The sequence below is a fragment of the Mustela nigripes genome, chromosome 1, assembly GCF_022355385.1.
Source record: "Mustela nigripes isolate SB6536 chromosome 1, MUSNIG.SB6536, whole genome shotgun sequence".
In the NCBI taxonomy this organism is placed as follows: domain Eukaryota; kingdom Metazoa; phylum Chordata; class Mammalia; order Carnivora; family Mustelidae; genus Mustela; species Mustela nigripes.
The window spans coordinates 76,466,119-76,481,010 of NC_081557.1; the positions used below are offsets into that span (position 1 = coordinate 76,466,119).

Below are 14,892 nucleotides of genomic sequence, written 5' to 3' on the forward strand. Positions count from 1 at the left end.
TTTCTTTAATAGACCTACACAATCACCTTTATTTTACAAGTTTCCCTTCCTTTATTTTAATCCTCTTAGAACTTACTTGCTTATACAAAGGAGGGAGGGTTCATTTTTCCCACAGAATCCCCAACATTATAGGTTTTTAGTTCCTGTCTTATAAAGTTTATTGTTTTTCCTAGTAAGTGCTCTTCCCACCATAAGTATCCCTTCCTCAACAAAGACTTTTCTTCTATCCTCACGTCCAAGAAGAGATCTTACCAGAGTGCCTGTTTCAGAGTTTAAGAGAAAAGAGGAATTTCGGAATCTAGGATTGGCTCTGGAGTCTGTGGGCAGCGGCACATCGTTGCGGTACCAGCTGTAGTACGGCCGGGGGTAGCCCTCACTCTCCTGGCAGTGCAACGTGGCCGTCTTGCCTACAGGTACAGCCTTCGGGACTCTGCACACAGGAGGGACTGGCTTCACTGTGGAAGAAATTCGAGTTGGGGTTTCAAATCAGCCACATGGATTGATTCTTCTGAAAGCCCATAATAAACATGCTCACAAAAAAGGAAAACCAGCCTGGGGATGCACCACTGCCACAGCCATGTCACGCCCATGGGCTTGGATCTGCCATGGCATCTGCCCCACACATAGCTCACCCCCATGTATAACCCACAGTGCATTTCTAATGCCCACACCTCCTGAGGAGCACTTCCTACAGCTGGTTGGGGGTGGGTGGCCGTAGCTCCACCTCCCTTCTCGCCTTCTATCCCAACTCAGGCAGTCCAAGCTCCTACAACCACCTGCCCCCTAAGGCCTGCAATACCCTCAGGGATATGCCTTTGGGAAGAAAGAAAGAGCTAATCTCTTTTTTTTATTTTTATTTATTTTTCCGCCTCCCCAATCTTTTTTATTTTATAGACAGATTCATGAGGTCTAAAAAGGGGAACATATTTTTAACTTTATGTGAGTTCCTACCTTGAACAGTTAACTCAATGACAATCTCATCAATTTCTTTCCGGTCGTTTCGAGCAACCACCTCACAGCGATAAAGGGCTGAGTCTGTCCGGGTCACATTCCAGATTCTTAGAGAGGTTTTCCCCAATAGTTCTGCACGACCTGCCAAATCTCCTACAGAAAAGAAGAACACAAAAAGACTTTAAAGACATCTTTGTCACCTGTGAAGAAGGAGGCTTCTGGGGCTAGCATTTAATGCCTCAGTAAGGACACTGCAGACTGGCTTCTCCTTCTGCTCCTGTAAAAGAGAGGTAAACTAAGGACACTGAGCACCAAAATAGTACCTGGTGTGTAAAAGGACTCATTACATGTGTCTCTGTTGTTAAAGCAGGGACCTTGGGACGCCTGGGTGTCTCAGTCAGTTAAGCATCTGCCTTCAGCTCAGGTCATGATCCCAGCGTCCTGGGATCGAGTTCTGCCATCGGGCTGCCTGCTCAGCAGGAAGCCTGCTTCTCCTTCTATCTCCACTTCTCCCCTGCAACCTGCTCATGCTTTCTCTCTGACAAATAAATTAAAATCTTTTTAAAATAATAAATAAATAAATAAATAAATAAATAAATAAATAAGCAAGCAAGCAAGCAAGCAAGCATGGACCTTATTTCGTTCTCATTCCTAGCCAGGACTCCCCATTAAAAGAGAAAAAAAAAAAATCAAACAAGCAACATGAAAAAAACAACCAGTATTCATAAATGGTGCTAGGACAACTGGATATCCACATGCAAAAGAATGAGGCTGGACACCTACCTCACACTATATACAACAAAGACTTTCCTCTAAGAGTTAACAATATGGGGGCTCCTAGTGGCTCAGTCAGTTAAGCTGTGGCTTAAGTCAGTTAAGACCTTCATCATGCCTCAGGCCATGATCCTAGGGTCCTGGGATCAAGCCCCACTGCTCAGTGAGGAGTCAGCTTGTCCCTATACTTCTGTCCCTCCCTGCTGCTTGTGCTCTGTATCTCAAGCACTCACTCTCTAAAAAATAAAACTTAAAACAAGAGTTAACAGTATGGCTCTCAGGAAAAAACAGATCAAAATCACCATGACCTTGGATTAGGCAATAATTTTTTAGAAATGGCACCAAGACCACAAGCATAAAAAAAAAATGACACTGGACTTTCATAAAAAATTTTAAAACTTCTGTGCTTCAAACAACACATTCAAGTTTTGAAAAGACAATCCACTAAATGGGAGAAAGTATCTGCAAATCATGTATCTGGGAAAAAGAACTAGTATCCAAATATATAAGGAATTTGCAACTCAACAATAAATGGACAAATAACCTAATTAAAAATAGACAAAGGATTTGAGTAGACATTTCTCCAAAGAAAGTATATTAAATGGCCCCCAAGAACATGAAAATATGCTCAGCATCATTAGTCACCAGTGAAATGCAAATCAAAACCACAATGAAATATCACTTCACACCCACTAGGACAGCCAGATTGAAAAGGTGGGCAATTACAGGGGCACCTGGGTGGCTCAGTTGGTTAAGCGTCTACCTTCAGCTTAGGTTATGATCCTGAGTCCCAAGTCAGGATCCCTGCTCAGCAGTGAGTCTCTTTTTTCTCTCTGACCCTCCCCACTCTCATGCTCTCTCTCTCTCTCTCTCTCTCTCTTTCTCTCTCTCAAACAAATAAATAAAATCTTTAAAAAAAAAAAAAAGATGGACAATTACAAATGTTAGGGAGGATATAGGGAAAAACACTGCTGAAAGAATGTAAAATGGTGCAGCCACTTGGGAATATAGTTTGACAGGTTCTATATAGTTTATATATAACTACCATATTACCTAGCAATTGTACTTTTGGTGATTTATCCATCCCCAAATGAAAACTTATGTTTACACAAAAAACATTATTCTTACATGAATATCCATAGCTACATTATTGATAACAGCCAAAAACTGGAAATAACCCAAGTGTACATCAACTGATAAATGGATTAAAAAAAAGTGGCCTAAGTGCAATGAAATATTATGCACCCATATAAAATATAAAATGGCATGAAGTACTGATTCATGCCACACCGTGGATGAACCTTGAAAATAATATGCTAAGTGGAAGAGGTCAGTCACCAAGGACCACGTATTGTATGATTCTACTTATATGAAGCACCCAGAATAGGCAAATACATAGAGACAAAGTAGATTAGTGGTTGCCCGGAGGTGGGGACACGGAGGAAGGGAAGTCACTGCCAAAGGATATGCAGTTTCTTTTGGGGTTGATAAAAGTGTTCTGAAATTTGATAGCAGTGAGGGTTGCACATCTTTGTTGCATATACTAACAACTGCTGAAGTATACACTTTAAAAAATGTGAGTTTTATGCTGTATGAACTATATCTCAATATTTAAAACTTTTAAAGTATAAAAAGATGGTAGCTCTTTCAAAGAAGCATGAAGAACCTAAAGAATGTCAAATAAAGGAGCGTCTGGGTGGCTTAGTCAGTTGAGCTTCTGCCTTCAGCTCAGGTCATGATCCCAGAGTCCTGGGATCAAGTCCGGCATTGGGCTCCCTGCTTAGTGGGGAGCCTGCTTCTCCCTCTGCCTCTGCCTGCTGTTCCCCCTGCTTGTGCTCTCTCTGTCAAATGAATAAATAAAATCCTAAAAAAAAAAAAAAAAAGACAAATAAGGGAAGGAATTAGGGGGGAAAAAAGGACACAAAAATAGAAAATAATTATTACTAAAACCTGATGACTGGTGGTAAGAACAGGAAGGATTCACCATAATATAATAAAAATAGAAAAATGCTTAGGACAAAAGATAAACACTTGCAAAGGCATTTTCTAATAAGAAGGTTGCTATCCAGTAGCCGTTAGTGGAGGATTAGACTTTTACCATGTAAGCAAATCTATCAAAGATATGGTGTGTGTGTTTGTATAATTGAGAATATTACTCAACTATAAAAAAGAATGAGATCTATTCATCTGTGATAACATCAGCAGGCCTAGAGAATATATGCTAAGTGAAGAGAGATCAGACAGAAAGACAAGTACCATATGATTTCACTTATATGTGTGATCTAAAACACAAACCAAACAACAAAAAAAGCCAAAGACAGATTACTAAATATAGAGAACAAACTGGTGGTTGCCAAAGGGGAGGGGGTGGGTGGCAGGGCAAAATAGGTGAAGAGGAAATTAAGAGATACAAACTTCCAGTTATAAAATAAGTAAGTCATGGAGATAAAAAGTATGACAGAGGAAATAGAGTCAATGATATTGTAATAATGTTGTATGGTGACTACTCTTCTTGCAGGGAGCATTGAGTACGATTTGTCTAATCACTATGTTATATACGTGAGCCTAATATAACACTGTATATCACCCATACTTCAACAATAAAGTTTTAAAAAAATCTATCAGGATTGGGGTGCCTGGATGGCTCAGCCAGTTAATGTCTGCCTTCAATTTAGGGCATGATCCCAGGGTCCCAGGGTCCTGGGATCCAGCCCCACATCAGGCTCTCTGCTCAGTGGGGAGCCTGCTTTTCCCTCTCCCTCTGCAGCTCCCTCTGCTGGTCCCTGTTTGTGCTCTCTCTGTGTCAAATAAATAAATAAAATCTTTAAAAAGGGGGGGGGGCATTAAAAAAATATATCAGGATGTTTTTGGCACAGTCCTGAATTGAGACAAGAGATGAGGCCAAGAAAGATTCAAATTTTCCTGCAGCCTTCATATTTTGTGTATAAATATCCTCCTCATCCCTCTGGCTAAGAATAAGGTGTTTAATTCCCAGAAAGAGAATCTTTTTTAAGATCCTATTTATTTGAGAGAGAAAGAGAATGAGAGAGAGAGAGAGAGAGTTACAGAGAGAAGGAGACTCTCCACTAAACAGGGAGCCCAATGTGGGACTTGATCCTGCGACTCCCAGATGATAGTCTGAGTCAAAGGCAGTCATTTAACCAACCAAGCTACCCAGGTGCCTACAAACAGGAAGTTCTTTAAGAAAATTCTCACCTAAAAAAAAAAAAAAAGAAAAAATTCCCCACCTAGGTTCTCTGATGATCACAAATGCACGTACAGGCTTTATCAGCAGCAGCCTAAACTGCCAGAGAAACCAGACTTGTTTTCTGGAAAAAACATTTCCATCTCTTCAAAATTAAAAGGTGGGAGATATACTGGTGAAGGAAAAAAAACAACAAAATATTTAAAAAGATTTGAGTGTGTGTGAGAGAGAGCGCGCAAGCAGGAGGAGTGGGGCGGGAGAAGGAAAAGCAAACTCCCCGCTGAGCAGCAGGCTCCATCCCAGGACCCTGGGATCAGACCTGAGTTGAAGGCAGATGCTTAACTGACTGAGCCACCCAGGTGTCCCCAAAAGATTTTTAAGAGCCTGATGATATTGGGGACCCAAAGCAGGAAGACTAAGATTTAGCTGTTTCGACATCTCTCCTCTTCTCTGAAGCCTCAACTATCAATTTCTCGGAGAACAACAAAGCCAGCCCTTAGAAGCTATTGCATTTGTCCCTCATGTTCCTCCCATCCCTTCTGTCAAAATGAAGGTAAGGTACCATTGCATGTCATCTATAATTTCTCTCCCTCCCTCACTCGCCACAGCCAGCTCCTAGCAAGCCCTCCCCATTGCTCTCTACAATGCCTCAATCTTAGCTCAGGCCATCAGCAGCTCCCTTCTGGCATCTGCAAAACAATCTAAATTAGCACCCCTGCTCTGAGTTTTCCCCATTCCCAATCTCCTCTACAAAGCAGCCGAGTCAAGTCTTTCTAAACTGAAAATGAAGTCATCTCCCTTCCCTCCAAAAAAAATCTTTACGGAACTCAAGATGCTGTCCATTCTTGCATGGCGTTCAGTACTTCCTGCCTGGCCTTGGCATGCCTCACCAGCTGTGTGGAGATATTCCTCTCTCCCTTCCTTAAATCCCACCTGTGATAGAGAACTTGCAGTTTCCTTAAGCCAACCTGCCTTTTGCTTCCACGTCTATATGCAGAGCATTCTTTCTTGCCCAACACCTTCCTCCACCCCACCCATCACCATCTGGCCTGGATAACCAGCTTCACAGCTCAGCCTAGATGCCACTTCTGGGAAGCTTCCCCCACCAGCTGCCCTGCTCCTACTTCATGTGATCAGAGATACCTTATGCTGATGTCTGTTCTAGCAAATGCTTTCTCAATGTAGGAAGCTTGGGACACAGTAGGTGCTCAGCAAATACCTGTCTTATCTCCTTGCTGTTCCCTGTGATCCTTCTGATTAACTCATGCAGCTGGTATCACGAATGGGACCATGATAAGAGGATGGCATAGGACAGCATTCACTCTCATTGCACAATAGGATGGGCTACAGATAGATTTAAATCATAACTAATGAGGTGATACTTGTTGAAGCTGAGTAACAGGGACAGGGAGATTCAATAGACTACTCTCATTACTTTTCCATGTTTGAATTTTTCAGAAGTGAAACAAACAAAACAAAACAAAAAACAAACCAATCCTGGATACAGATGCAGGACCAGTCAGAGGAAAGTCTCTGGGCACAAGTATATGTCTGGGCCCTGTGAATAAAGGAGGGGATTAGAGAATCATACCCTGAATTCTGTTGTCAAAAAACACATATGTGGTTTGGTCATCTTGAATTTTCTTCCACTCAATCCTGGGGTCACTTGTCTGTGAATCCGTAATGATACAAGATAATTCCACACCTAATGAGCCAAAAAAAAAGAAGAAGAAGAAGGAGAAGAAGAAGAAGAAGAACTCTTACAGAATGGGAAACAATTTTATGATCACTTGTATATCTGAACCCTGCAAGCTATCTCTAATTTGAAAGAAGTCTTAAATGTACATTTAAAAAATCTATCTTCAAGTTCCAAATGACTCTAAGAAAAGATGAATTTTAGCCAGAAAAATTTTTAAAGGTGATTAGCAAGGCCTTAATACTCTGCTTGTATATAAGGAAGTTCTTTGTTATATATGTACAAAACCAGGGCAGGAATCTGATTCTAGCCAATATAAAACCTGCAGAGTTCCCTGTCGGCCTGCTGAAAAGGGCTTCACTGACACATGTGCACATCAAATGCACTGCTACAGAGCCACCCACCCAAACATCTCTTGGGCACTGTATGGATGTGCTGTGTTTGTCCTGAGTAGGCTGCAAGACTACCAAATGTCCATTAGATGGTGCCCATTCTCTTAGTAGTCTCCCTTGTACTTACTTTCAAATTCCTGTACCACTGGGGTTCGGTTGCTGGATTTGAGATTCACGGCTCCAATCAAGCAACCTGAAGGAAAAAATAAATAAAGTAAAATTAGAGACAATGCAACTCTAAAATAGCAGAGAATCCTCCAATCAAGTTCAGATTTTTCCCCTTCTAGGTAGACTACAATCACTAACCACAGAGTATAGAAAAATAGTATATTTCAAAACAAAGTCTATTAGATAAAGCAAGTTGACAACTTTCTTTCTTAGTCTAACCTCACTGGGATGAACTGAGTGGAAGAGTTCTGAGAATTTAGATCTAGAGCATAACCACCCTGGAGCTAGAGTTCTAAGAATTTCCTTCTTGCGCAGAGCCATTCTTAATCCTGTAAACGTCTTTCAACCAGACCCACCTGGGCCTTGTCTTTCCTGCATCCTGCAGATTCTCTCCTCCAAGCTTCCAACACAGCAATGGCACCTTTGGTGGATTTGATATGGCCCAGACTCATGGTCTGGTATGTTCCCCCTCAGGATAGCACAACATTCTCTGGTATAGATATCAACCAGCAAAGAGACCACCTCGCTCTATTAACCATATAACCCAGTGATTCCCATCCATTACAAAGTTTTCACTGGGGGCACCTGGGTGGCTCAGTCAGTTAAATGTCTGACTCTTAATTTCAGCTCAGGTCATGATCTCAGAGTCCTGGGATCGAGTCTCATGTAGGGCTACCCGCTCATGCAGGAGTCTCCCTCCCTCCGCACCTCCCTGCACTGGCTCACGTGCACTGTCTCTCTAAAATAAATAAATAAATAAAATCTTAAAAAAATTTTTTTTCACTAGTTTTTGGTAAAATGAGAAAAATAACAATTTTCATTAAGCAAAATTGAATGAAGCTACTGATAAAATCAAGACATGCCAACTGTACAGTAATCCCTTTCAAAACTAGCATCTGACTCTCCACATGTTTCAACAAACATTAAAACCAGTTTATCATGGTCTCTAACGTCTTACCTATTTTCTTGGAGAAGACATAGAAGGTACAATGACCACCCACAAAATCTCATTCTTCAGCCACCTGGCCTTTAGGAAAATATGCATTCCCCAAAGAGGGCCTTCATACAAAACCCTCATGAAGGTCTCTGGATCTTAGCTTACTATCCCAGCTAAGGACAAAGTGCAGAAAGACATGTACTCCTGAGTAGCTAACTCCTTGTATATTAGGTGGGATGCATGTCACAACAATCCAGTCTTTCCCTTTTTTAAGTCTTATTTAATGGTTCAGTGATGTGTACAATCCCAGTATACATCTTGATCCTTTGTTTCTTTTTTAGTAAGACTTCATTAATTATAGCAAAAGCCATAAAAATTTACTAACAGGGATGAAAATCAGAAATATAATACATATACCTGAGTTGATATTAATTTCTAGAACACTGACTTCTACAAAAGGTTAGTGAACCAGGACAAGTAAAAATAATTTTATTTTGTATTGATTAACCTGAGCTACTCCTTTTGGGAACCAGAAACATATCCCATGTATGTATGTGCAGCACTTTCTACTTCTCCTTCAATCCAAAAGCTCCCAATGACCACTGAGAAAGATTAATAAATGATGCTTCAAGTATCTACCAAGGCCCCACCGGTTCCTTCTAAGTAAATGACCACAAACAGTTCTTCCAGTGAGATAACTATAATTTAGATGATGAGACACTGAAACTCTAGTTACAAATGACTATGATCAGGAAACACCTTCCAACCCAGAGGCCATCTAAGGGGCCTTTGAGGTAACTCATGAGAGCTTCAAATAACTGGATAATAAACAACTAGACAAACCCAATCTGCCACTTTCCTTTAAGAAGTATGATGCTAAGAGAAATGAAGAATGCATTAGAGAGTTCATAGTCACCAGAGAAACAGAGTGGAAGAAGAGTAGAGGGAAGGATTAACTGACTTATCAAAATGGTTAAAACACTATAGTTGGTAACAAGTGAACTGGAGAACAAAGAGGATATAACAGGAAAGCTACTCTCGTAACTGCGACAATGTCGAATTTTCACGAAGGCCAACTGAGACACATTTTTTATAATAAACCCCTACAGTGAAGTAAACTAATGTGCTTCTTACAATCTAAAAGAAGCTAAGGTAACACAGCCTCAGATAATGGAAATGATCACCTCTTTTAATCCCTCTACTCTGCAGCAAAGAGGTGAATGCTCTGTACTCCTTAATGAAGGCTCTGCCAGACCCTCTCCAGCCCAATTACCCTGGATAAGTTTCATAGGCAATCCTGGAATTCTGTGCCAATCCTGAAAGATGGTTTGTCCCAAGAAGATTAAACAACAGAGGACCACTACAAGCAAGTGAAACTCTAGCCCAGATGAGGATTCACCACAGCCAGGCCTGAGCTGAGGAGGCCCATGCTGAGAGTCCTATACTTCAGAGTTCTCCTTCTATTCTTAAATAAGCCTTTATTATTATTATTATTATTATTATTATTATTATTATTAAGCAAGTCTTAAACTTATAAACATTCTACATGCCTCATTTAACCCTCCCCAATAGCCTAGATCCCACTTTAAAATACAGATGACCCTGAACAACACGGGTTTGAGTTGCACAGGTCCACTTACAGGTGGGTTTTTAAGGGTTGACAGCAAAAACCACACAGTATTTATTTACAACTTCCCACCCCAGTCTCCTCAGGAGAATCAAAGGTGACTGGCACAAAAGTCATACTTGCTACCCTCTGAGAACACAGGAGAGGCCCGCAGGGAGCCGTCAGCAGCCCCAGGGAAGCCTCAGTACCAGACAGAGCTACAGGTGGCCCATATGCCAACAGGGTGGTCGGTTTGAGCGCCCACAGCTGGCAGACAGGAGCCTGGGCTGAAGAGGAAGAGGAAGAACATGCCCAGAGGGTCCTCTGTGTGCCGGGCTCTGGGCTGCCCTGAGTCCCTCTAGTCCCTCTTCCTTCTGTCTCCAAAGCTGCTGATGGTTATAGCCAGCGGTATACATCCAGGCAGGTGGGTCAACTGTACTGAACTTCCAGGCCGCCCAGCTGCTACCACTACTGAGCAGAGACCACCAGCTGTAGAACATCATCCCCCTGGGGCCAGGCCTGCTGCCACCACCCCTTGTCCCAGCCCCACCTGGAGGATTCTTTAAAAAATAAATAGCCATACAGTACTGTAAATGTACTTTCTCTTATGATTTAAAATTTTTCTTTCCCCCAGGCTACTTTATTATAAGAATGCAGGATATAATACATATAAAATATTAGTTTATCGACTGTTTATGTTATAGGTAAGGGTTCTGGTCAACAGTAGGCTATTATTAATAATTAAGTTTCAGAGGAGTCAAAAGTTACAGGATTTTCAACTGTGCGGGGAGGGGGGGAAGCGGCACCTATTTGCCCCATGCTGTCCCAGGGTCAACTGAATAGCAATAACTTGTGTAAAAGAACGGTGCTATGAGGCCTGGAACAAACCTAACTCTTAAAGGTATCGCAAGTAACTCACTGGAACTTGGAGTAACTACCCCTGCTTGAAGGTAAGATTCTGACAGAACCAGATGGGAAATGGGGTCCAGAAGCCAGCCCTGAAGTGGTGACTGCTAAAGTTTAACTGTGCACACACTGAACCCAGTACTATCAGAATACTCATGAAGAGATACCACTTTAGATGGAAAAGGAAGGGGGCGCCTGGGTGGCTCAGTGGGTTAAGCCGCTGCCTTCGGCTCGGGTCATGATCTCAGGGTCCTGGGATCAAGTCCCGCATCGGGCTCTCTGCTCAGCAGGGAGCCTGCTTCCCTTCCTCTCTCTCTGCCTGCCTCTCTGCCTACTTGTGATCTCTGTCTGTCAAATAAACAAATAAAATCTTTAAAAAATAAAAAAATAAAAAAGATGGAAAAGGAAGGAGAAAAAGGCAGCATATCTATGATAGCATCTATCACATGCTCTTGTCCCTATTTCCAATCTTGGCTTATCAGACTCAAGGCTTTTTAGGAGAATCCATTCATTCAGCAATTTTTATTTAGCACCTATTATATGCCAGATACTGGCCTGAACATTACAGACGTGAATAAAACAGATAAAGACCTATGTTCTCATCGAGCTTACATTCTAGTATAAAAGAATAAATATTATTAGGTGTACTCATCTTTCTATCTTCAATTCTAACACTGAATGATATTTAGTAGGTACTTGGAAAGTGGTTGCTGAATAAATCAAGGTGCATTTTTTTGTATTCTATATTGGATTTCCTTGACTTGAGCTTTCCAAAAAATCATTTGGTTGAATTCAGTTTTCTCACAGGGCTATAATGTGGTCACTCTCTTCTTCATCCTGCCTAGGAATATATTATTGAGTCTTGAACTTAGAACGATCTAAGATACGTATAGTTGTCTCTCTGTATTCAAAACGTCTTAACCAAATTTAAGACTCCCCTCTAGAGGCAGGTGTGGTTAAGTCCTAAGCATATTATGGTTTCAGTATGTAGTTATTAAAATTCAGTAAATCTGGGGCACCTGGGTCGCTCAGTCGGTTAAGCTTCCAGCTCTTGTTTAGGCTTAGGTCATGATCTCAGGGTTGTGGGATCGACCTCCACGTGCTTAGTGTGGATTCTTCTTATCCCTCTCCCTCTGCTCTGCTCTTTCTCCTGCTCGTTCGTGCTCTCTCTCTCTAAAATAAAATCTTTTTCTGGGGGCACCTGGGTGGCTCAGTCGAGAGTCTCCCTCCGGCTCAGGTTGTGGTCCTGGGATTGAGCCCTGCATCGGGGAGCCTGCTTCTCCATTTCTTCCCCCTCTGTACTCTCTGTCACTCTCTATTACTTTCAGGTAAAGAGAAAGAGAGAGAGAGCACAAGCAGGAGATGAAGCAGCAGACTGCCCATTGATCAGAAGGCCTACTCCAGGGCTCCAACCCAGAACCCGGGATCATGACCTGAGCCAAAGGCAGGCACTTAATGGACTAAGTCACCTAGATGCCCCTAAAATAAAGTACTTTTTAAAAAATTCAGTAAATCTTTCATCCAGTTTCCCTCATTGGTCACACCTTACATAATTATAGCACAATATCAAAATTGGAACACTGACATGTATATGTCTCCACTTTTGTAGAAAAAAAACGTATATGGTTCTATGTCACTTTATCACATGTAAAGATTCCTGTAATCACCACTGCAATATAAAGAACTACTAAAAAAAAAAAAAGATACAGAACTATTCCACGACACAAAGATTGCCCTCATGCTACCCCTTATAGTCACATCTACCCCCTTAATATCCATTACTCCTAGCAACCACTAATCTGCTCTCCATCTCCATAATTTTGTCACTTAGAAACATATAAAAAATATATATATATAAATGGAAATACACTGTAGGTGACCTTCAGAGAATGACTTTTTTCATTCAGCATAATGCCCTTTATATCCATCCAACTTCGGTTTAACTATATATAGTTCATTTCTTTCCATTGCTGAGTAGTATTCCATGGTACGGATGTACTACAGTTTAACTACTAACTCATTAAAAGATAGCTGGGTTGTTCTCAGTTTGTGGCTATTCCGAATAAAGCTGCTGTGAACATGTGTTACAGGTTTTTGTATGAACATGTGTCCTTTCCTCTGGAATAAAGGCCCAAAAGTACATGTGCCCCACTGTATGTTGTTGCATGGTCAGTTTTGTTTTAGATTTTTTTTTTAAGAAACTCATAAACTGTTTTCCAGAGTTGGCTGTACCAAAAAATCATTGCTTTCAAAATTCCAATCTGAATTTCGAAACTTCCATGATCAAAGTTTGTTTTGTTTTAATAACAGGGCATTTGGAATCCACTGGATACAGTAAAAAAAAAAAGTGAAGGAACAGTTTTAAGGTATTAATATTTATGATATTTCAAAAAATAGATACTTAAGAACTATTTAAAGTTAATAAAAAATGTTATATAAATTTTCCTGAATTCTTTCAGTGAATATATAAGTTAAAAAATCAATTGGCTTAACTGCATTCATGATCAAAGTATGTAGTGAAAACACTTACGTGATCATGAATAATTTGGCAGTGGTCTACATGTTTCTGACATTTCATTGAACATGAAGGTTTTGAGGTTTTGCTTTTGGGCTCTCTAAAAAACCATAGCAGCAGGCAGAGTATCTGCTTTTCCTACCCAATTGATGGTTAGTGAATAGAGAAAATCAGTCAGAGTGACAAAGATTTTCTCTTTACTGACTGTGGTATTTTTATATCAATAAGACATCTGAATTGAATGTGAGACATGGTGTTCCACCCCTTATGTCCTTACTGTGTTTTCTACGTGCAGTCTATGACTGATCCAGTTTTCCCACATTCTCACCATTACTATTTAAAAAATTTTTTTTCTTATTCTGTCATACGTAACAGAAAATTCACCATTTTAACCACTGTTACATGTATAATTAATTCAGTGGCATTAAGGACATTCATGATGTTGTACAACAATTGCCACTGTCCACTTCCACAACTTGTTCATCATCCTAAACAGAATCTATACCAATTAAACAGTAACTTCCTATTTCCACCAAACTCCAGCCTCCAGTAACCTCCATTCTACCTTCTATGAATTTGCCTATTTCAGGTACCACATATAAGTGGAATCATACAATGTTTGTCCTTTTATGTCTGGCTTATTTCACACAGCATTATGTTTTCAAGGTATATCTGTGTAATATGTATCAGAATTTCACTCTTTTTTTAAGGCTGAATAATATCCTACTGTATATATTTACCACATCTTGTTTACCCATGCATCATTCATCAACAGATGGTTTGTTTCTACCTTTTGGCTATTGTGAATTATGCTGAACTATAGTGTACAAGTATCTGTTTGAGTCCTGGCTTTTAATTATTTTGGGTACGAACCTAGAAGTTTAATTCCTGGATCATATGGTAATTCTATGTGCAACTTTTTGAGGAAATGCTAAACTTCACTGATGTGGCTATACCATTTTATGACCCCATCAGCAATGCCCAAGAGATATCCAATTTCTCTATATCCTCACCAACATATGTAATTTTCTGATTTTTGTTTTTTACTCATTGTCTCTCATTGTGATTTTGATTTGCATTTTCCTAAGCTAGAAGATGTTGCACATCTTTTCATGTGCTTATTGGTTATTTGTATATCTTCTTTGGAGACATGTTTATTCAAGTCCTTTGCCTTTTTTTAAAAGTAGGTGTTGTTGTTGTTGTTGAGTTGTAGGGGTTCCTTATACATTCTGGATATCAGTTCTTTATTATATATATATGTTTACAAGTGTTTCCTCCCATTCTGTTTTATTCTATTGATAGTGTCCTTTGATTTACAGAAGTTTTTAATTTTTTTTTTAAGATTTTACTTATTTATTTGACAGTGAGAGAGGGAACACAAGCAAGGAGAGTGAGAGAGGGAGAAGCAGGCTCCCCGTCAAGCAGAGAGCCCAGTGCAGGGCTCAATCCCAGGACCCTGGGATCATAACCTGAGCCAAAGGGAGACACTCAATGACTGAGTTACCCAGAAGCCCCAGAAGTTTTCAATTTTGATGGAGTCCAATATATCTTTTTCTTTTGTTGGCCTGTGCTTTTGGTGTTCTACCCAAGACGCCATTGCCAAATCCAATATCAATGTTTTCTTCAAAGAATTTTAGCTTTATATTTATATTTAGGTCTTTCATCCATTTTAAGTCATTTTTGTATATGATAAGAGCCCAAATTCATTATATAGAATGTTCATATCTAGTTTTCCCAGCATT

At 40.3% G+C, this 14,892-nt stretch overlaps 1 protein-coding gene across 3 annotated transcripts in view; it reads right to left on the minus strand.

Moving 5' to 3' along the window:
- JAM3 (junctional adhesion molecule 3) overlaps nt 1–14,892 on the minus strand; it is a 133,468-nt gene that overhangs the window by 3,975 nt on the left and 114,601 nt on the right. For all 3 annotated transcript variants that reach the window (XM_059413555.1, XM_059413547.1, XM_059413540.1), the window contains exons 5-8: nt 7,146–7,211; nt 6,522–6,635; nt 952–1,104; nt 253–455 (exon numbers count right to left, since the gene is read on the minus strand). In XM_059413555.1, coding sequence (XP_059269538.1) covers nt 253–455; nt 952–1,104; nt 6,522–6,635; nt 7,146–7,211 — 536 coding nt within the window. The remainder of the gene's footprint in view (nt 1–252; nt 456–951; nt 1,105–6,521; nt 6,636–7,145; nt 7,212–14,892) is intronic.